Here is a 24,033-nt window from a genome sequence, read left to right as displayed (position 1 = left end):
CTGCCCTGTTATCCTCTTGCCCTCCCCAAAGTGGATCTTTACCCAGGCGTTTGTTCTCTTAAGTCTTTCCTTGACAATCTCTTCTGTTAAAATTTTAGTTTTCACTCTGTACATATGCCTACCAGATACGTTTAAGTAGAGCCCTAATCTTTCTGCTTCAGTCTGTATTACTCACTAAGTTTTGCCTACTTCCATCTAAATGTCAGACCAAATCCAGATCATCATCTAAACCTGCTCCTCTTCCCAGAGTTACTTGTACTTTTGTCAACATTACCATTTTCTCAGTTGCTTAGCTTTGGAATTCTCCCTTCATCCTTCCCTTTCCTGTGTTGTCAGTTACCAAGTATTTGTTAGTCCCACATGATTTTCTCACGTGACTCTTTGCTTAGGCCTGCTTGTGCCTGTCCTCATATAGCAGCAATCCAATGGGTATGCCTAATTTCTGTCCCCCTCTCCAGTCCATCCTTCTCCACAAGCTGCTAGTATCATCTGTGTTTCACCCAGGTCTGACCATGCCACTCCCCTTTCAGCAGCAATTAATTATAAAATGCAAACACTTTCCTCAGTCAGATTTGAGTTCACTTTTCCAGCCTTATTTCTATGTTCTGGCCAAAATGTTCCTCCATCTTAACCTGCCCTCTTAGAACTTAGTATATTTATGTAGGCAATCTCCTGTACCTGAAATGATTAAAAAAAAAAAACTTTGTGTGACCCTGGACAAGTCACTTAACTCTGATTGCCTCACCAAAAAAGAAAAAAAAAGGAGGAAAAAAACACCTTGTGATGTTGGGTAATATTTTTGACTATGAAAGGATTTGGTAAACATATATGAGAGGAAGCCAATGAATACTTTTCAGAATAGACAAAAGCTAAATTTTTGTAAACAGATGGTTCAGTTATCCCCAAAAGTCAAGCTTTTAATTGGACTAATCACTCAATTCTTTTCTAATATAGAATGAAATTCATTGAGTAGAAGTACTTTCTTTTTAATCAGATATTGCCATTGTAATTTTAAAAAATGTGTACTTTTAATTTTATATTTATATCACACATTTTATAATCTGCTTTTTCTCCCCTTTTGTTGTAAAAAGTATGAATTTACGAGAGGTATTGAAAAAGTATGGAAAGGATGTTGGTCTCCATATTAAGGCTGTAAGATCCTATAGTCAGCAGTTGTTCTTGGCATTGAAACTTCTTAAAAGGTGCAACATCCTACATGCTGATATCAAGCCAGACAATATCTTGGTAAGTGTAATAACTTATATTTCAATAAAAGTGGATTTACTGTTTTCATAATAAAACTTACTCTCGAACATATAATTCTTTATTTTATTGAGCAAAGTACAGACTATGCCTCTAAAATAATCCCTTTTTGAAAGAAAAAAAGTATATATAAATACTGAAAAGTAATACTTATCGTAGGCTGCATTTGGATTGTACGCAAATCATATTTCCTGACCAATGCAAATATTCTCAAAAAGTACATTATATGAAAGAATAGAAGTAAAATCTTGATTGGTACAGATAATTTATCCTATTTGAATAATGATATAAGAGAACATGACATTGTTCCATGTTTATTAATTTAAAGTAGCACTTATTATGCCTCATCTTGGCATGGGGGTGATCATGAGTTCAGAAAATCTGTGCTTGTGTCATAATACATCCATCCACCTGGCAGGTTTTACTGGGAAAGCTTCATTATTACAGATCCAGAGGCTATCATCGTAGCTGAATGCAAAGAGGCTTATCTCTAAAAGCAGCCATGATGGCTTTCTGCAGATGTGTGAAAGGGGGTTATGAGTGGAAGAGAGTAGTCATAATGATGTAATGAAGTATCTGGAATTAGCCACAGACCTCAAGCATATGTAACAATAGCTACCATTTAAATAGTGCCTGCTATGTGCCTATTGCCATGCTGAGTCCTTTAGAAAATTCTCATGATTCTCACAGCAACCCTGGGAGGTGGGTTATTCTCCCCATTTTACAGTTCAGAAAACTGAGGCAAACAGCAGATAGGTGATTTGCTCAGAGTCACAGCTAGTAAGTTTCTGAAGATGGGTTTGAATTCAGATCTTGACTCCAGACTCAGTATTCTATCCACTGCACCACCTAACTACCTCTGCTTAGGCTACATTATAGCTGTTGTCTACGTCTGGCTTCTCAAATTACATTTTGTGGGGGTTTTTTTGTTTGTTTTCTAAGGTAATAGATAATCGTCAACTGACATGACTCATAGATAGAACAAATAACATCAAAATTCTTATCCATGAGCTTTGTCCCACACTATAGTTGCTCTGTTACTTAATTCAATTCAAAATAACCTGATGGGCAAGGGGGGAACCTAGAAACCATTTTTCTGTTATGTTAGCAAGTTAGTGTTTCCCAGGAATATTGCTTAGCAGCTCTACTGTTGCTGGTAAACTTTTTTTTTTTAATTAAACATTGCATTTGAAAGGGATCAGTTCCTTTGGACCTGTGAGCAAGTCATTTCAATTATCTAGGCTTTAATTAACCTCATCTGTAAAATCAGGGTTTGGACTGCATGACCTCTTGTAACTCTGTTAAATCTGTTAGCCTGTAAAGATTTCTCTTGCTGATTTTCTTTTTCTTTAATTTCAGTATCAGTATTGATTTAGTGGCTTTACATTACTACTTGCCCTACAGATTTATTTTTCAAAGAATGCTGTTCCTCAAGGGCCTGGGCTTGTAGCTTCCTAATTTCTAGTGCTAATTTCAAATTCCCACAATTTGAAGAGGTCTTACCTACTGTGTTTAAAAATTTGCCATTGTGTCCTCAGTATAAATTCCATGTCCTACAACTTTGTCTTTAAATATGTACCTTACTATACCATTCTATTTTCATGATCCTTAAAGAAAGAAGTATTTTAAAGCATATTGTTTTGTGACCAGTTTTGATTGTGATAAAATAAACTGGTAGGTACCTTAATATTTATTTAGAATTGAAATCAAAAGACGTGCTTACATCTTACTTAGGTCAAAGTAATGAAGTAAACTCATTTATAGTTAACTATAATTCTATACAAATATTATTAACTATCATTTTAATAGAGGAAAAGCTTCTTTCTTAAATATTAGATACTTGGGAAAAGGTATAAGTGACTTAAGATTTCCTTTTTCCTACAAAATCTTTTTACTGTTATGAATCTTAACAATGAAAAGTAAAATAAAGTGCTACAGTACTAGGCATTTTTTAGATTAAAGAGATTTGCTTAGTCAACTTCAGTCCTGTTTTGCAGAATGTTCTTTCTGATCATCTGTTTTGGTAGACAAGCATGAGTTCTACCTTTCAAGCTTTCATATGAGATAATACCAAATATGGATTTCATTTGGGGTGGTCCCTTTGTTTATTTTCCCTTTATTACTCCCAAGAAAGAAATCAGGCCTTAAAGAATGAGGATTGTAATAAGGCAGTGAGTTCAGCAAAAGGCTTGTCATTTTGGTGAATGACTAATATATACAGAAAGGGAAGCTATGGCATATATCTTGACTTTAATGGTGTCAAATGCCATGTGGTATTATATAATATAAACATCATATGCATTTATTTCAAGAAGTCTTAGTGATTCCAAGCAATTCACTGATGACAGATTGATTTGAAAATTCTCTTTAGAAATTCATTTTAAGCCACTGACATTGCCATATTATAATATCTCCTAGAAGTCAAATAAAACTGATGCTTAAAAATATTCTTTCGCTTTCAGTGGCTTCCAGTTTCAGAAGAGTTATTTGTACTTTGCCAGTAATCAAACTGATAGTCTCTTAAGTGAGTTTACTCTGGCATCATTTCTTGAACAACTGCCTATATGCTGGTGAATAATTGGGCATTATATTTGTATGTCTTTGGGGTGGGGAAAGTAGCCTGAGTTCAAGTCCCAACTCAGAATTTGTGTGTGTCTTTTTTAAAGGGGGGAAGGGACTCTGGAATGTGAATTATCTTCACTTGTTAATCCTGATCATGCTTCTGACTCATGAGTGGCAGCAGTCATGGGAGCAGCTTCCAGCCTTTCTCAGCAGATGTCACTGTTACTGTGTATGTTGAAATATTTGAAAAGGGAAGAAAACAAATGACTAATATAAAACTCATATTTATATTCTTAAATGTTTTCTATTTTCTTGACTAATATATGGGGGGAGGATGTTTTTCAAATTTATTCCATCTTTTCCCAAGTAATTTCTATAAATTTGAATATTCCAGCACCTTTGGATGAAGAATACATTTTGCCATGGTATAATGATTCTGCCTTTACTTTCATTGAAGTTACATCAATAATTAATTTCTTATCCATTTAATATATAGCAACTACTAATTCAGGGAAAATTTAAAGACCTTAGTGTCTGGGTTTCTTCTTTCTTGTATTTTACAGTATTTAGAAAAATGGAATTAAATAACTTTGCCCGGCATAACATCATTGAAAAAACCTCTCTTAATAAAATATAATCAAGCGATAAATGTTTCTTTTTAGATTATTCAATAGCACCAAGTAGAAACTTAGTTTAAAATGAAGTTCTGTGAATGTGTCATCCTAACTTTCCAGTGCTCATGTGTCGTGTTTTGTTTTAGTTATCCATGGATCTAGCAACATTTCTTGATAATGTTTTGCAGGTTAATGAATCAAAAACTATTCTAAAACTTTGTGATTTTGGATCGGCCTCACATGTTGCAGATAATGACATTACACCCTATCTCGTCAGTAGATTTTATCGGGCTCCTGAAATTAGTAAGTTTCTCCAAATGTCCTTTTGCTCTGGGGCCATCACATGCTGTGGAAACAGCATATTTAATTTCTAAGTACTGTTTTCCATCGTACTTCAGCAGCTGCTCGAGCTCATTCATGAGGAAGGGAACCGTAGCAAGTTCAACCTCCTCAGTTGGAATGATGGTAGTTGTGACAGGAGTCTTGATCATGTCGGGCAAGAGTAGCAAAACAATTGTGGAAAATCCTCGACTTTAGAAGACTGCTCTTGATTATTCAAGGTCTGATTATCAAATTTGTGGATTATCTGGGACCTTTACTTTTTCTCCTCCCTCCTGTTGGCCTGTATTCTGACTTTATTGTTCATTAGCACCTCTGCCAGAGGTGGGAATGGAAAAGGAGGTGAAAACATTTTTGCTGGGTTTTGTTTTCTTTTGTTTTTGTTTTTTGTTTTGTTTTTTGTTTTTGTTTTTAGGTTCTCTGTTAAAAAGATTTGGTGGGAGAGAAGTTCAATCAAATTATTAAAATGAGTTTTGGGAGTTATATGTCTTTATTTTCCCAGGCTAACCTTGATTAATATGAATGATTGAGTTGTATTTCATTATTATTATTACTATTATTATAACCACTACCTCATTGATTTTTAAATTTAATTTTATTAAAATTTCTTTCTGTTTCAGTTATAGGAAAAAGCTATGACTATGGTATAGATATGTGGTCTGTAGGCTGTACACTATATGAACTTTATACTGGAAAAATATTATTTCCTGGTAAAACCAATAATCATATGTTGAAACTTGCGATGGACCTCAAAGGAAAAATGCCAAATAAGGTAAGAAGTGAGATGTATTCTTTCTTCTCCCCCACTTTCTTAAATGGTCCTCAGTCATAATAACTTTAGCTTATATGTGAAGAAAGACTTACGGTAGCTGTAGCAAAATTTAGGTTGGACAAGTTAAGAGACCGAATCATATTTCTTTTCTGCTGCTCCCTTTCCCCTCCTCCCTTTTACCGTTGTTATCTTTATGTACTAATTTTAATCCAGTAGGAGAATGAGCAAGGATGAGATGGCTATTAATGCCAGAGTAGCTATATATGGTTAACAGCTTATTTGTATTTATCCCCACACCTCTATTTTTTATCTATCTACTTTTCAATTGGTACATATGTCCCCTTCCTCTGGATTTCAGCTGAAAAAAAGAACTGGCAAAGCATGTGATAAACTGGAATCACATGTAGTAAGAAGTGAAAGGACTTTGAGCCAGGGTTTGGAATGATTTGGGCAGTGGGGAGAAAGGGTAGCAACAATTGTATTTGGAGCTCAGTATGGTTACTGCTAATGGTAAAATACTTCAGAATTTGTTTCCTGTTTGTCTCTCTCTTTTCCTTTAAATTGTCACTTGGTGATTTGTATTAATAATACAGTGAGAACGTAAGAAGGGTGGCTAAAAGAAGGAATTGGTGGATGTGCCTAGAAAGAACATAAATGAATTTATTCAAGAGATGGGAATTTAGTTTTGAAAGGTAACACCAAAAAAGTTTTGGTTAAGGAGGAATGGGAAGATGTTGCTGAGAGGCAGATTTTGTCTTGATAGAAGGAAAAACTTCAAAACTGGAATTGGCTGACTTGCAACTTGCTATCACTAGAGGTTTTCATGCAGCATCGGGATGAAAACTATTTAGTTGCCAGTGGTGTTACAGCAGGGAGTCCTTCTATTCATGTGTAGGTGGAACTTAGCTTAGATGGACTCACATTTTCTTCTATTTCTAAGGTTCTGTGAATAAGGATGAAGTTGTTGATTATGAAAATGATAACTTGATTGGAAAAGATTTTAAAAGGGCTCTTTCCCATTCCTCCATCTTCTGAGCTATAACTAGTTCTAAGAGACTATATTTTTCTGTTATAACAAGGATTGTTTGAAATAAATAGGCCTCTTAATGGACCTTGTATTTTTAGTCCTGCAAGTGGCATTGGTGATATTTGTTGCAGTGGAACTTGGCATATATCATGAGAGATGTTGGAGAATAATTTAGATTCAGAGATTTACTGGGTTTTTACATCTTTCTGGTCAGTAGACATTATAGAATATTCCTATGGTGTTCTAATATTTGAAATAATTGAATAAACGTACTGAGTGACAGTAGAACCAGGTGCTTAAGGTTACATGTAAAGATGAATGAATGGTAACTGGCCTTAAGCAACACATTATGATATTAACATGTAATATTATATGTTATCTTATTACATGTTATGATAATATAATATTATAATTAGAAAATTACAAAATTTATTTTCTTTAAACAAATGGGTGATGATAATAGAGAAATAGCAACCAACTTGATCTTGGGGAAACTAAGAATATGCATCAAGTTAATAGAATTTCTTTGTGTCCATTTGGTTTAGATATAGCATTTAAAATTAATTTTTTAGAAGTCATATTAAATATTTTAGAACTTAGAACCTTAGGATTATCTAATTCAAGGGCTTCTTAAACTTTTTCCACTTGTGACCCCTTCAATGTTTCTTAAACTGTGGGTTTAAACTCGCAGTTTAAGAAGAGCTGATAATCCAACCCTGCTCCTTTTACAGATAAGTGAATGAGCTCAGAAGTAAAGTAATGGCAATCAGTGACTTGTAAAAGGTTAAAGTAGGTCTTCATCTCATAATAATCCAAATGTAATTTTTGTTTCAGATGATAAGAAAAGGTGTGTTCAAAGATCAACACTTTGATCAAAATCTCAACTTCATGTACATAGAAGTAGATAAAGTAACAGAAAGGGTAAGTATTTTAAATGTACTATGCTAAGCAGTAATCATTTCTAAATAATATTACTTGTATGTGAAACAATGCCAGGAATTATGACTAAAAATAGCTAAAAAATTCCATTTCTGTCACATATGATAGTTGTATTTGCATTTGGCCTGATTCCACGTGAGTCATCTGTCTCTCTCTCTCTCTCTCTCTCTCTCTCTCTCTGTCTGTCTCTCTCTCTCTCTCTCTCTCTCTCTCTCTCACACACACACACACACACACACACACACACACACACACACACACACACACACACAGTGCTAAAACACTAGGGAGCTGTCTATGGCTTTCTAGAATAATTTTCTTTTTAACCACAGGCTATATATAGTACTTGACATACATTGTTTATTTGTTTCACAACAAACAGCCATATGAAATTGATAATTATGCATATTGTCTTCATTTTACAGATGAGAAAGTTGAGGCTTAAGAGTTTGAGTGATTTGGTCACCATCACATAGCTAATGTCATAGGTGTACTCTAAGTCAGTTTGAGGCTAAGAGTGAGGACTTATATTAGATTGGCTATCCCAGCATCACTACTTTTTGAAAGCATAGATTCAACATTCAGTAATATTTACTGGGGTTTTTTTTACATCTTTCTGTTCAGTAGACATTATAGAATATTCCTTTGGTGTTCTAATATTTGAAATAATTGAATAAACATATACTGAGTGACAATAGAACCAGGTGCTTAGGTTACATGTAAAGATGAATGACATGGTAACTGGCCTTAAGTACCATACAAATCTAGTGGTTATAGAATAAACTTTTTTAAGATAAAGAATTTTTACTGTTGTACATTTAGAATATAACTCTGCTTAATTGAGCTTTACCATTTAAGTAGTTTTAATTCTTCATATTGCCTTTTTAAAAGAGTAAATAATAAAAAGGGGCAAGCTGAAGGACACACAGTAGAGGGGTTTTTTTTAAATATATTTTGACTATGAAATAGTCTGCATTTCAGTACCGAATTTTTTCAGTAATTTTGATGCAATTATAAATTTAACTGTTTTTAGGAGAAAGTTACTGTCATGAGCACCATTAATCCTACCAAGGACCTCTTGGCTGATTTGATTGGGTGCCAGCGACTTCCTGAAGACCAACGCAAAAAAGTACATCAGCTAAAGGACTTGTTGGACCAGATCTTAATGTTGGACCCAGCTAAACGAATTAGCATCAACCAGGCTCTACAACATGCCTTCATCCAGGAAAAAATTTAAATGAGATGAAGAAGCTCAAAGGGTTTGAGTAATTAAAATACAAAGACTGAAGAAATTTCACAGCAGATTATTAATGTATATAAACTTATAAATATTTCCCCCGCAAATTGAGGAAGCATGATATATTTGAATTAACACCAAGGCTGATATTTCTTTTAGAAATGTTAGAGTAAATCTGTTTGTGTCTTATGTGAAAATTTTCACTGTAGAACTGTTTTAATTGCTGAGACTGCACACAAGTACAGTGCTAATGTAAATGGTTGCAGTTCACATCAAAAGAAAAAAAATTCTGTTATAAAATGAACAGTAATACTGGGTGGATGATTGGTTTTTTAGCAGACTTGGCTTCATTTTTGTCTTTAAAAAAAAAAAAAGGCCAGCATAAATGCTGTTTATATTCACGTTTTCCTAGGTGTGTGTGTGCAGGCCACAGCAGCATGCCCTTGGTGTAGTCAGTGCCGAAAGGGGTCTGTTCCTTCTTGAGCCTGCCTGCAGGGATGGTCTCCTCTTTTAAAGCAGGTTGTGTACAACTTTCAGTACACTGAAGGTAAGCTAAACCATCAACATCACTGGTGTTTTAAGATGTTATTTTACTGGAACAACTGGCAAATGAGGGACAGTAGCTTTGTGGCAGAATTCCCTGCATGTTCAATAATTGATCTTGTTTTATTTTTTGGCATTGCAACTGTGGCATAGTTACAACTTCTGTTCTGTTCATCACATTTAAAATTTGGAGAGTATGCGCTTGATGGGTAAAGCGCCTTCAGTGTACTGTTTCTTATTACTTTAATTTTTTAAATCAACTTGCTATAGACTTTGTATACATTTTGTTAAATACAGTTCCCAATGACATAGTACCAATACTTACAGTTTTCATTTACTAATTATAAATGTTGGGGTCTAATTCTGAAAGTCCTCATTTAAAAGTTAGATAGACAACATAATGAAATTTTTAACTATTTGTATGTCATTTTGAAAGTGTACTGCTTTATGGTAAAAGTGTTTCATTTGTTCATTGTTTTCATTATTTGTGATCATGTTGTCTTTCAATACAGGCATAAACCTTCCACTCTTGAACAAAGCAGCTGCTTTTTAAAAGCGGTAATTGCTTCTTTACCTTTTATTTCTTTTGTAAATGAAGCTTTTCTTTAAGAAATGTGACTTTAAAGTGTTGTCTATTACATAAAACAGTTGACACTCACTTATTGTAAAGTGAAGATTGTTCTGCTGCATGTAAAGTGGACCATGCAGATTTCTGTATGTTTTCAGTATGCATCATTAGATAATAAAGTCTTTTGTGAACAAGGCATTTGTAGCCATTTTTAAAAGTTTTTGTCTCCACTGCTGGTAAGTCAGATAATCCATAAAAGTTGAAAGCAACCTTCCATTTTTCTATAAATCCTTTATTTAAAGGGATTAGTAAAGATGTGAATCTTGCCAAGTTCATGTGAGGCAAATAATTAGAATCCTAATTATTTTCATAAAATCCTACCAATACTGTGAGCTTCATTGTAGTGCATTTTTTTCCTGTAGGTTCTGGGGTTTAATTCAGGATATAACTAATGTTTCTGCTGTTTTCTCACTTTTCCTTTTGATGGTGCTGAAAGAGAAAAAAAGAAAGCGGGGCACAGGCCATTCAACGCCTTCTCCAGGGGGCCTGATTTGCTGAGACTCCAACTTCACCTTCTTAACAAGGTTATTTCTGACAGCATGTGTAGATAAACGTTAGCAAAAAGTTAAAAGAAAATCATTTAAAATCAGTTTGGCTTTTCAATACCAAGAAACAAGAACTTAGTAAAACTATCAAGTATAGTCTCCTTGTATTTGTTGAGCAATAAAAATAATTACTTGTTTACCTAACAAATATGGGGGAAAAATCACCTTTTTTAGTTTAAAAATAGTTTAAGAAATAGTAAATGGGTTTTTTTTTTGTTCACCTAGGCACGTAATTACAACATACATGCACATTTGGTGCATTCAAGGATGGAAAGTCAGAACAGCAGGCATTCTGCTGGTGGGTTGTGCCCCATTAAGGACATGAAACTACAACAGGCAGGTGATGGGTGATGTAACATAATTTGAACCTACAACCTGTCTCTTCATAGTATAGCCCTTAAAAATTATTTTAATTTTTAAATTATGTCATTTTAAGAGAAGCAGAAATGCAGCTTTTATATCATGGACTACTAGCTGTAGTTCTTCCAGTGTCCTTTATTTTACATAGGTAATAACATGCTGCACATTTGAATTTTCTCATAACAATTCCCTACAGATATAATTTGATGCTTCTGCTGATTTCATAGCACCATTTTACGTCATTTATTTAGTAATGAAATGTGTTAACATCCACTAGAAACACTTCACCTTATACCTTCAAAGCATATTAACTATTCCTTAAAAACATAAAGTTGCTTGTTTACTTGTTCTTTGTGTTGTAGGTGCAGCTCAAGGAAGATGATGACAACCAGAAGAGACATGAGCTAAGGTTTCTGTCCTATAAAAGATACAAAAAATTCTCTCCATTTAGTTTTGTCTAATTTTTTAGTTTTCAGCATTCCGATTTAGGTTTCATGTTTTTGTATTCTTGATGATTCCTAGAATAGTACTACTATTGTGACATTCATCTGTAAGGTGTTCATGTTTGATGGTTGTGCTTTTTCTTTGTTTGGAATGAAGGAAGAGCATAAAATGGAGCAGAATTGTGACCCCTAAGGTCCAGTTCTAAATCTATGATTCTGTCATTTGAATTTTTTCATTTAAAGTCATTTATATTTTTTGCTTTTAAAAGGCAACCAGTAATGAAATTATTTGTATAAATTACATATTTTTAAATTGTAACTTAAAAATTATTTTCTAAGAATTATTGGGGGGAGAGAAGGGAGAATCAGTTACCAGAATCTATCTTCAACTAGTCATTAAATAGTTAAGTTAGGTGCAATGGAGATTAGCAGACAAGGAGAGAACTTTACCTCCTAGTAATACTTTATCTTTAATAGTCTTATTTTATGAAAGTACTCTATTAATGGTCTTGAAATTTTCACACAGACAGGATTTTCAAGGGTTTTTGTTTCTGTTCCTTCACAACTATAAATTCTAAATGGATAAGTAGTACTGGGTGTGAAGAGCTTGGAGACAATGGACATCTTAAGCTTTTTTTATTTCCCGAACTTAGTGATCGAAGAGGGGTTTAAATTAATAAAAATAGTGAAGCCTCCATTTATGAAGATCTTGTCCATTTCAAGCTCCTGCCAATCCCTGTAGTTAGGCTTAATTTACATCTTCAATTATGGCTATGCTGACTTCCCTAATGACCCATTTTTCAGGCTAATTTTAAAAATCACAGATTTTAGAAAATGATGTAATATATATTATCTACCATGTTCTTTACAATTAAGTAGAGTTCAGGTTCTTGATGATTTCAGTAAATGGTCTTTGAACCTGGGGCAGTTTTATAGTACTGACAAATTAACTTCTTGAAATGTCATGTAGAAGACATCAAATTTGTTCTGTTTCATTCCAACATTTGCTTTCCCCATACTCTGCTTTACTTGTACTTTATTTTCAGAATACTTGATCAGAAGCACTGTGGCTGTGTAGGCTAACAATGAAATTTCTGTCATAAAAACAATCTTTTGCATAATACAAATTTAGGACAAGAAATATACTGTCCTTTTCATTGTTGGTGAAGAGGTATAGCTGCTTCCTTTTTGAGGCATATCATATGAAATTAGAGGTGTATGCAGTACTACTTTATACCAAGTGCCTAACCATACTCTCCACCTGCCAAAGGCATGATTTTTAAACTTTTACTTCTCCTGGATGGAATGTACCATTTTATTGGAATAGTCACCAAGTTCATTTGTGTTTACTGTGTCATAATGTATTCTTAAGTTGATTTATAAGTACTCTGCAGTCATTTTTGTAGGTGAAATAGCATGCTATCCCTTTCTTAATCTCTCTTTTCCCTCCATGTATAGGGTAAGTGACTATTCTTCAGAAGAACCTTTTGCATTTAAATGATCAAGATATGGGAGCCTGTTCTCTGGAATGTTGAAGATACATCCTAACTATTTCAGGAAATATTGAACTGGAATAAGCATTAAGGAGCACATTTTCTTGGCTTAGTTATTGGTCACTTAATGAAATGTGCCACTTTTACTCTATAGTCTTTTTTCTCCTTCATTTTAGTTTGGTATTCTGTATGCCTTCAATTTAGAAGGATGATCTTCAAAAACAATTTCCAAAGTGGCAAGACATTGTCTTAAGTATTTGTTGTATGTTTTATTCCTTTAGATGATACTATTAAAATACTTGATTGTTTCCCACAGTAGCAAAAACATATGCTGTAATCTTAAAATTATTAATTAATAAAATATTTAGGTGTTCAAATATTGCTGTTTAGCTTTAGTGTCCCAAAACAACTTGCAAAGATACACTAAATTTTTTTATAGACCAAAATCAGATCATTACAATTTTTTTAGCATAGAGGAAGATACAGTATAAATCTCAAATACAAAAGTAATGCATATTTCTTCCACTAAAGGATACTAATTAGGCAAGAGAAAGAAGATTGATTTCAGCATGCTTTTGCTTTTAACTTTTTTGCTTTGATCTTGAGGTTGATGTATTTATTCTTTTCCTGACTGGTCTTAAATACTAGGAGTGCCATGGAAAATGCTAATAATTATTCCTTTAGAAATTAGAAATGGGCAGTTTACAGCCATGCTTGCTCAAAAAGCTGGTTACATGAAAGTCTGGGGATTCAAAAGGAACTTAATCTACAGTTTATTTCCTACCTTCCACCCCAAAACTATAATGAACAAATTTCTCATAAAAGTTTTTGAGAATTTTATATACTTCAACTACAGTTAGAATTCACTACCTCTTAATTTAGACTTATTTGTTGTTTTCCAAATATTTTATTGTAGTGGGCTACTATAAAATTGTTATATAAAATTTGCCACGTTACTACTGTACTATATCACTTGCCATAAATATTTTGAGGCATTTAATCTTGTAAATCTGACAGCCCTATAAGTTTTAAAGTTAAGGTCGTCTGCTTCAGAAGGATATATTTCATATGTCTAGTCTTGTTTGCATGCCACTGAAATGAATGAAAAAAAGCAACTACTTACATATAGTAAGTAACATGTGAGGCAAGTAGTGTAGGATATCAGATGGGAATGGAGACAGGTAAAATATTTCCAAGTTTTATAAGGACACTTATGAAGACCTTGGAACCTCCCAAGGCTCTTTCTATTTAGTCTTGTTTTGAAATAGATTATCCAGTCTTTATTTTCTAGATTTGAATTCACCTATTGTTTTTTCTTGGGTCATTGTGCTTATTTACTCTATAGCTAATCAGGTAAAGGGCCTATGGGGAGCTCACAGTGTAAAAGCATTATATATACACTGTACTTGCATTGGAAAGAATTAGCTTTCAAGCAAGAATAATTTCAACTTTTTGGTCATTTAGCAAAATTTTATATTTTTAAGGAAGAGTATTAACAAGAAAGCATAACTGGATTTTTAAAATTTGAAGGACATGAAATGTAAGCTCTTTGGAACCAAACAGTACAAATTTGATATTTCTGCTTATATCAGTTTGAATTGTATAACATGGGTAAGAATTTATGGATTCAATTCTAAATAAATATGCTTCTTCTGAATATGCAATTTGTTTGTTTTTAAGGGGTGGGGTTGATGGCTGGGGGTTTGTTTTTTTGAGATTGAATCAAATGCGCTGAAATTATTGCTCTGGTTTCAAAATCCTTTTTACCCTTTTCCATTGTTGACTTCTAATTATGGAGAGTGGGGTTGGATGTGTAGGGAAGGGAGCTGAATGTAAAATAATTTCAGAATTTTAAATAGATTGATCACCTAAGCAATTATTTGAAGTTTCCTTTCCATAGAAATCTCTTAAAGTGTCCTGCAGCATAGGACAACAGGCATCTATTTATGAGGAGGGTATCAATTAGACATCGAGTGCTTATTTGTGTTAAGTACTGGAGATACAAAGATAAAATGTCAGTCCCACTCTCCAAGGAGCTTACACTCTGAAAAGAAATTGACATCCACACTACAAATAATGCAGGGAGGAGTGTCTGAGAAGACTTTTAAGTTGGGCTTTGATGGAAATTGAAGAGAGTTCAGTGGACAGATCAGGGGTATTATGAGTCCTACTTAATGTTTATATTGTTTACATGAATCTAACCTATTATCTAGGAAAGTTACATCTTTCAGAGGAATAAGAATGTCAGAATATAACTTGCCCAACACATGGTCAACAAGCATTTATTAAGCAGCTAGGTAGCAACTAAGTAGTTCTGTGAAGACTAATTATATTCTGTCCTCAAACATAACTGTGAAGTGCTCTGCAAACATTAAAGGGCTAAAATTGCTAACAGGGCCCATTCCCATTCTGATTGCCACAGGAGTTCTGACCTACTCCTTTCACCTGGGCCAGTTTGTCCCTCCCCAGGCAACCTAGTGAGCTCTACTCCTGGGGACTTGCTATTACTAATACCTCACTTGGTGTGGACACCCAATCAACTGATTGGATTAAGCCCTACAGAGTCTCAGACCTCAAGAGATATGCCAGCCTCTGACTCCTTGGTAGCAGGGATTATAAGCATATGCCATCATTCCCTGCTTGGATGGTCACATGTAAATAAAGGAGAGTAGCATAAGGTAGTGCAGCCCAGAAGATTTGGGTTCCTAGTCCTAGCTGATACTAGCTGTGATACCAGCCATATGTCCTCAGCCCCAGGCAACTAAGACTTAAGTGAACTAATGTGCTTTAGTTGAGGGATTTCACTTAAGAAGTTCACAGCCATGAAATTATAGGTCAAGACAAAACTACCTAAAATCCTACTCCAAAATCTCACTGTGGCATGAAAGTAACTGGTTTCTTGAAGGCTCTGACAGGCCCAGTTGGAAAGGCTAAATGGACCTAGATCACTGGCAGTGTGCCTAGACCTTGGGGTTAATAAAGGTTTATCACCAGTGTGTTGGCCAGAACAACTTAATAAGCAGTCCAATAAGGTATATAGAGGGGCTACAGTATGTGCTGTTAGGAGAGGTATCAGCAAATCAGTTATGTTTTAGAATGCAAAATAGGTTATGAAAATCATAACTTTGCCTCTATATTCTTTTAATTACAAAATCTCATTCAGTGGAGTTATCCCTTGTATTGCATTGCCTAGTGGTACCTATATTCCTTATAGTCAGGACAAAGTATAGTTTTCAAATTAAAATTGCTTAAGGCAATTTTGAAAGTCAAATTGCTAAATTTTATAAATTATTTTAGTAATTTTAAGTTTGCACGATACTTCAAATGAAGGAGATATAAAAGCTAATAACTCACCACTTATTACAAGTATAAGGACTTTTCTTGTCACTGCTGCATTTTAAGACTGGAAAAGACCCTTTGAGGCCTTCCTGTCTGACCTCTTTTATATGGCAAGAAGGCCTGCTACGCCATCCCTCCTGCATCAAGGATGGCCATTCAATCTCATATACTTCTTTTGATAAAGATACTACCTTTGGAGGCATTTTTGCATAATTCTGAACATCATTCTATCTTACCTTATTCCAAAATCATATCTACTTATACTTTGTACCCTTTGGGTCTTAAAAACTAAGTTTAGAACCACCTAGGACAAATTTGCTCTCCTCTATATGACAGTTTCAAGTATTGAAAAAGTTGAAGTCTAACTGCTGAGGTTTAACATGTAAATTCATATATGATCTGGTGGAGCAGCAAGATACATGGGAGGAACATCAGAAATAACCAGGCTGTAGGTTGAGGGTAGGAGGAACAGAATTCAATTCAACATTGCTTGAGCACCACCTATGTGCAAGACACTGCCAAGTGCTATGGGAGATAAAAAGTCAAGTATATTATCAAGGAAAAATAGGGTGAGGTGGTCAGAACAAGGATGAAAAAAGTATGGAAATGTAGATGACTGGATAATGAATGTAAATGAGGTTTGCCAGGGTGGAGGAGAGGAAAGCAGAGATGGCTGACCAGGTTAAGAATAGAAACTGAAGGAATACAATGTTCCTTATGTTATAACTGACACATTAGATCCCTTGTCCATTAATAAAAGGAACTGACAGTGCTTTTTGCGCTGAAGGGAGAGAGGAAAAGGAGTGCTATGCTACAGCTGGTCTTTCTGCAGTTCTTTTTTTTCTGACATCATGCAGTAGTCACCTTTCAACTCCCCTCACCCCTTCCTTTTTTGAAATATTACAACCACTTGAACTCTACCTGTCCATCAAAACCAAAGCATATAGGAGACAAAAAGATGTCCAAAAAGCATGAATGAATGCATGATGACTTAAATTTTCCCCATTAGTTTCTCTCTTCTTTTCTATCCATTAGTTCACTAATTTATTACAGAGAAGAGCTTTAGATGTTCCATCCTTAGTTTCTATAGCATGGGAATATATTTTGAGCAACCTACAAAATATTCATCTGAACACTCCACTATTATAGAGGGTGCAAAGCTATAGAGAAAGGGAGACTGGTGGCTCTCTTTGTTGAAAGTGGAGTTTGACTTAGCACATTTTGCTCTACACTTGACATTTTCAAACTAGTACATTGCCATTTGAACCTAGTAGTGGATGCACATACCGAGTTTCATTTGTGTAGGAAAATGGCCAGTGTCAAATTGTTATTTTACACTTTTATCTTCTCTATAGAGGCAGTCAGGAGCAGTGGAAATCCTGCCTCTGGGAATTAACTAGCTTGTGTGATGCTAGGCAAATCACTCAACTTCTTTGTCCTTCAGTCAACTCTAGAGGACATTTCAACAGTTACTGAACAACATTGGTGGAAGAATGAAAGTGGATAAATTCCCACAATGACTAAGTCACAGATAGTTTCTTATTCCTAATGTCTCTATAAAACAAATTAACCTAATCTCAGATCTTTTTGATTTATCATCTAGCATCCTTTTTTAAAATACCTGACAAGGCATGGAGAAATAGTTTTCAAAGGGCCTAAGAAGTAGAGGCATTATTAATTTATCCCATGAGTTGATAACCTCTTTAGCTTTAAGTGCTATTACGAACCACCTGAACTCCATTAATGCATGGACAAAAGAAATTTATGGGAGAATGGAGGATAAAAAGGAGTATGTGAAAAAAGAAGATAATTGGAATAAGAAAGGAGATAAAAAGAAAGAAGATGCAGTCAAGGGGAATGGTAGAGTGCCACCAAAAACTGCAATTATAACACCAGTATATATTGCATATAATAGTCTTTTTCAATTATAAAGCAAATGAGTATTCCAATGAAATTAAAAACTACAGAATTAAAGTCAATTATCCAATTTATTGATGTTTGATGTAATTACACTGGAAAAGAGTCACAACAAATGGACAGTCTTTAAAATTTGGTTTACTTAGTGAAAATGTTTCTTGGTGACGAAACACAAAAGATTTATCAAATCTGTCATCATCATAAAAACTCCCAGATTTATATGAAGTACAAAGTAGGAATTTTCACAAGATTTATTTCACATAACTTCAAGTAATCTTTAGGGTTTTTTGTTTTGTTTTGAAATACCTGTTAACTGGGAGTGATAAATCAGATTTCAACTCGTTTGGTGGGCTAGGTTTAATCCCAGTGAGAATTAAGACAGAAAAAAAAAGGTTATTTTTGGTCAATGTGTGAGCACTTTTCACATTTAGCTGTAAATGAAGGAGATAAACATTGCCTCTTCTGAACATGGAGTGGTCTATTTACAGTTATATTTTTCCGACAAAGTTTCTTTTTGCTTCTGGATGGTTTACTTTCTTGTGCCTCAGGCAAACAAAGAGATAGGGATGATAGAGGTATTGAAGACTTTGGCTGCAGACATCTTGTTGAAACCATTTTAACCAATGGATGAGTTTGAGCAATGGAGTGGCTTGAAGTAGGTCTGGATGAAACTTCATGGCATGGATTTAAAGAGGAACCTTTGGAAATTTTAAAGTCATCGTAAGTAGCGATGATTTGTTTTGTGGTAGAAGAGCTTCTGATAGATGGTGGTCTGGAATTCCTCTTATGTTTACCAGCATTGTTCCAACTGCATTTTGAAGTATTCTGCTCAAGTTTGCAAGAATTAGAGTTGTTTTTTGTTTTTTCTCTACTTTTATCTATACATGCTGTCTGAAGGCACAGAAATTCAGGATATCTTGATGGCTTCTGTTTGGATGAGCCTTTGGATGAACTGGGGCGTTCAGTAATGACTTGAGTAGAGCAGCTGATTGGTATCTTTGGCCTCTCTTTTTGTATGGTCAGATGTTGTATTCTTTCCATCTCCAATAAACGACCTATCAACTGCTCAATGGAGCTTTCCATAGGATCTAATGCCACTTTCCAATTCTCAGATTTTGAGAAGGCCAGTTTGTGCAAGTCTAGAGTATTAAAAGGTGGAGGGAGGAAATCAGGATATGAAAATACTTCACTTGGCTGTTCCAAGAAAGATTCTTCAAAGTCTTCTATTACTTCTGGCTTTAAGTTCAGGTCCATTTTTTTAAAGTAAGTGAGTAATGTATCATTTACTTTTTCATTTTCTGATAAATCACTTTCATCAGTAAGATTTTCTTCCATGCTGCTGTTCCCATATTTTGCATTCCAATTTGAAGCAGATAAAGTTTCACCATTGTTGTTTTCTATAGCTGAATAAGAGTTACTCCGAGGCTCACTTTTCTCTTTACAAAAGTCTCCATCAGCATAAGGCCAGCAGAGACTTAATGGCATCTGTTGTTGCAATCCAGGGTAAGAACCAGTTTGTTTGTCAACTGAAGCACCTGTTAGTGAGTGGTTCAGAGTGAAGAGCCTTAGAGGATTATTATTTACATTAAAGCCAGTTTCCATTGAAGATTTTTGGAAATCCCTTTAAAAAAATTAATTAATGTTAGATTTATTTACTAGAGTTAGAATGTTTTAGAAATAAATACAGTAATATAGATAAGTAACCAAAGTTAAAGACTGAAAGTATCAATTCTGGATGTTGTATAGACACAGAACTCTATATAGAGAGAAATGTTAACTTTCAAAATACTTAATAATTGTCTGTGAACTAAATAACCAAGTAGTATTACAGCCAATTTTTATTTAAAGGCCAGGATTCTATTATTTTGCATAAATATGCAAAGTAAAATTATTATTTTCAATTATAACTAAACCTGATATTCAAGGCATGATAAATTATTTTTAAATTAATAAATTTAAGTTCATCCTAGATTAGGACAGATTAGAGATACCAAAAGTCTATATAGCCTAAAGCACCATAACCAGACCTAGCATCCTACCTATTGATAATGTTTGCACATAATAATAATAGCTCACATTTATATAGTGCTCTAAGATTTACAAATCCCATGAGGTAGGGAATATAACTATTATCCCCATTTTCCAAATGAGGACACTAAACCTCAGAAATGGCTTGCCCAGTTTCACACAGCTAGTAAGTATCATAGTTGGAACTAAAAATCCCAGGTTTTCTGATTCCAAAACTATTATCTTTTTCACAACACCAAGCCACCTTTATAAATTGCTATATAAATGTCAGCTATTTTTTATTAGAAGGGGTAATATTACATTTCATGTCTAATCCAAACTCCTGTGTGATCATAAAGGCCCCTATTTCACCAACTTAAATTTTTTGTTGTTTACTGACACACATGTCCATTATAGCCATTGACATTTGCTTGTTGCCCTAGAATCACAGAATGTTAAGAGCTTGGAAGATATATCAGAGGTCATATGGTACACTCTCTAATAGCTAATACAGAAATCCCCTATATAACAACCCTGAAAAGTGATCGACTAACTTGGGCTTAAAGATTTCCTCCCAAAGCAGCCCATTCCACTTTTAGATAGCTCTGGTTGTGAGCAAGATTTTCCATATATTGAGCAGAAACTTGCCTCTCTAACTTTCACCTACTGATTCTTGTACTGCATTCCAGGGCTGCATAATACAAGTCTAATTCTTCTATAAGTCTTTCTAATACCTGAATCTTTTCACTAGGCTTAACATTCCCAGTACTTTCAAATGATAGCCACATGACACGGTTTTGAATATATCCTTATGTTGGTCACTCTTCTTTAATGTCCTTGGGAGAGTCCTCCCAAAATGCGACAGCCAGAAAGAAACTCCTATAGATATGGCCTGACCAGGGCTATAATCCTCTCTGGAACATGGCAGAGCCTTTGCATCTGGTCCTTTGCACAAGCTATTATTTCTCTCAGCAGAAAGCAGAATTCCCTCTTTTTGCCTGTTGAGTCTCCATCATTCAAAATCTAGCTCAACTAGTCTTCTAGGAAGTATTCCCTAACTAATGTCTTATTTCAATCACTCTTATATGCTGCATGTGCTCAGCACTAACGTACAACTGATTACATACACCTCACTATATCAAGATAGAATATGATGCTTCTAAAGTATTTTAAGACTTCACACACACCCCTTCCCACGTACTTAATTCCCACTTCAGCTTTTAGTATCTAAATCACATTATTTAGAGCTGGAAAGCACTTTAGTAAGCCTAAGCAGCATGGAATAAAGGCAACAGTACTGGACTTGGAATCAAAATAGGTTCATTCAAGTCCTAACTCTGACATTTACTAGCTACATGATCATGAGAAGGTCACTTAACTTCTCCAAGCCTCAATTCCCTCATCGGTGAAATGCGAATAATTCCTATATTACCTACTCCACAGAGCTGTTATGAGTAAAGTGTTTAAGTATGAACTATCATTATTTAGTCCAACCCTCTCACATACAGATGAGGAAAGGAAGTCATGGGTTACCCGTCCAAAGTTATACAGCATGTTAATCCCACAGACAAAACTACAACCCAGATCAGGGATTTTTAAAATATACTAGCCTATATTTATGGATGTATCTGCTTTACTAATCCCAGAAGAAGTATAAGGGTAGGTTTTATAAGACATCAAGAAGAGAGGGACTAAAGTAATGTATTATATAATCACAATTAAGAAAAACAGAGTATAGCATTAAAAAAAATTTCTTGGTAAAAATGACATTACATCACTACTGCTAACTAAAAGTAGAGGCTTCAGAAAGGCAGATGCAGGAAATGAAAAGCTTCTTGAGAAAACTGGCTGAGAAAAGGATACAGAGTTTTGGAACATGACTGAAAATATTTAAAATGACTTAAAATGGGTCAATAAATACTGATGAAATACACATTTTCCCTTTGTTTGAATGGCTTTAAACTGGAAAAAGCAGTGGGGAGCCAGAAAACTGCAAATACAATACTTGAATAAGAATATTAGAGAGGCCCAATATTCAAAGGAATCTATATCCAAGAAAAGAACTGACAATGAAACCCACAGCCTCAGCTATTTTATAAGTGAATGCAAAAAATATGAGTAATTAACAGGGTGAACTAGAAACCCTGATGGAGACAAATTCAAACACACATATGCTACCCTAAAGACTGAGTGGGATTAGACTTATTACTGTAATATGAGTATGGAAGATAATAAATTCTTCTGTAGCCATATATCCAGACCCTACCACAATGCTTTGCACACTACTGTGTGCAACTAATGAACTGAATATCTGATTCGAAAGGAATAAAATAAAAGGAACCATAAAGTAGCACTGTATAATAAGAAAACAAGTGCAAGTGAGGAAATCTAGGAACTAGAGAAAAGAGGGAAAAACGGAAAAAAGAGATAAGGTGGAAAAGATCAAGAAAGAGAGAAACAGAAATAATACTGTTGTGGGAGTATATTACAGACTCCTTGGAAAGAAGAAAACAGACAAGAAACATCACAAACCTGGTACTAACCTGGAATATTTTAGTGAAGGAAAACTTTAATTAATTGTACATGTGCTACAGCAATCACTTCACAAAAATCTGCAAAAACTTAATTCTTCAAAATGTAAAGAAGGAATAAGAGAAGTTACAATGCTGAATCTGAATCTAACCAATAAGGAAGAACTGATTACTGATATAAAAATTATGGCAACTTTCAAAGGAAGTTGACCACTCTATCTTAGAAATACTGATGAAAGAGAAGAAAGCTAGACATAGTCTGACATGCATTATAGATTTATGGAAGACCAGATTTGAAACAGTTCAAAGAAAAGCTAGGTAAGTTCCTACAGTCTAATAATACATCAGTCCAAGGATAAGAAACTCAAGAATTAAATGTTTATAAAATAAATGATTCTGAGGGAAAAAGGGACAATTGTCTAAAAAGACAAATGTGCATAGATAAAAAGTTTATCAATCAGATGATGATGATGATGATGATGATTAGCTAGGCAATTGGGGTTAAGTGACTTGCCCAGGGTCACATAGCTATTTGTTATGTGTCTGAGACCAGATCTGAACTCAGGTCCTCCTGACATCAAGGCCGGACCTCTCGCCACTACACCACCTAGCTGCCCCAATCAGCTTATATTTTTAAAGACAAATAGAGGTAGCAGGGGCAGGTAAAGGAATTTGAATACAAAAATATGGCAAAACCCCATAAGAACAGTATCTGGAATACCAAGTCACAGAACAAATTGAGGCTGGTGAGGAAGACTAAGACCAATAAAAAAGTTTTAAAAGTTATGTTGGAGACTAAAGGAAGATCAAAGAAAAGCTAGGACTGCAAATGAGTGGGTAGGTCAATGATAGACAGTGATGAAAGAACACTCTTATTTTCACTACCAAAGAAAAAGAATAAAAATGGTTAACAGGAAGTTGAAACCCCAAGAGAAGTGAGATGATAAGAGTGCATCCAGCCATCTTCAATGAGTTCAAGTCACCAGGCCCCAGTGAACTAAAATATAATATTGAAAGACCTGGCAGATATGGTTGCTGAGTCACTGTCAGTGATCTTTATTTCCAATATGGCTTTATAGAATATCACAGATTTAAAACTGGAAAAAATCTCAAAGGCCATCTAGTCTAATCTCCTCATTTTATAGATAAGGAATTAAGGCATAGACAGGTTAAGTGATTTGCTTATGATCACAGAGTAGAAGCAGCAGGATTTACACCCAAATCTGTTGATTCAAAATCCAGCTTTCTTTATGCCATTCCATACAGCCTGTACTTTCCAGCAATGATCTCTGAAATACTGTGAAAACTCTATTTTGCAGAGATGGAGTATGACTTGTGTGGAATATTGAAAATACTGTCAGAAATCACAGTTTATGTTTTCTCACCATTTAAAATTCACAATTCAGAATGATTAAAGCAAAACAGAAACAGTCTTCATATAGTATTTAGTATCTGTCTGATAATCAGTCCCTAT

At 34.6% G+C, this 24,033-nt stretch overlaps 2 protein-coding genes across 7 annotated transcripts in view; one reads left to right on the top strand and one right to left on the bottom strand.

Moving 5' to 3' along the window:
- The window catches only part of PRP4K (pre-mRNA processing factor kinase PRP4K), a 48,626-nt gene extending 34,204 nt beyond the window's left edge, over positions 1-14,422 (top strand). The window contains exons 11-18 of one of the 5 annotated variants that reach the window (XR_013486275.1): positions 1,092-1,245; positions 4,628-4,742; positions 5,399-5,550; positions 7,412-7,498; positions 8,550-9,300; positions 10,361-10,448; positions 11,192-11,238; positions 12,731-14,422. Coding sequence is in view for 2 of the 5 variants with exons in the window: in XM_020973806.2 (XP_020829465.1) it covers positions 1,092-1,245; positions 4,628-4,742; positions 5,399-5,550; positions 7,412-7,498; positions 8,550-8,753 (712 nt within the window). In the remaining 3 variants the exon portion in view is untranslated. Of the gene's footprint in view, positions 1-1,091; positions 1,246-4,627; positions 4,743-4,837; positions 5,362-5,398; positions 5,551-7,411; positions 7,499-8,549; positions 10,061-10,360; positions 10,449-11,191; positions 11,239-12,730 lie in introns of those variants that run through there. The other 4 variants (XR_002321921.2, XM_020973806.2, XR_002321922.2 and 1 more) reach the window with 4 other exon arrangements.
- Positions 14,423-18,083: 3,661 nt separating this feature from the next.
- FAM217A (family with sequence similarity 217 member A) overlaps positions 18,084-24,033 on the bottom strand; it is a 58,377-nt gene continuing 52,427 nt past the window's right edge. For both annotated transcript variants that reach the window (XM_078153631.1, XM_078153630.1), the window contains one exon: positions 18,084-19,642. In XM_078153631.1, the coding sequence (XP_078009757.1) occupies positions 18,415-19,642 (1,228 nt within the window). In that variant the 3' untranslated portion in view covers positions 18,084-18,414. The remainder of the gene's footprint in view (positions 19,643-24,033) is intronic.

The sequence above is a fragment of the Phascolarctos cinereus genome, unplaced genomic scaffold, assembly GCF_003287225.1.
Source record: "Phascolarctos cinereus isolate Bilbo 61053 unplaced genomic scaffold, phaCin_HiC Scaffold_4;HRSCAF=312, whole genome shotgun sequence".
Lineage (NCBI taxonomy): Eukaryota > Metazoa > Chordata > Mammalia > Diprotodontia > Phascolarctidae > Phascolarctos > Phascolarctos cinereus.
This window is presented reverse-complemented; position numbering and strand designations above follow the sequence as displayed.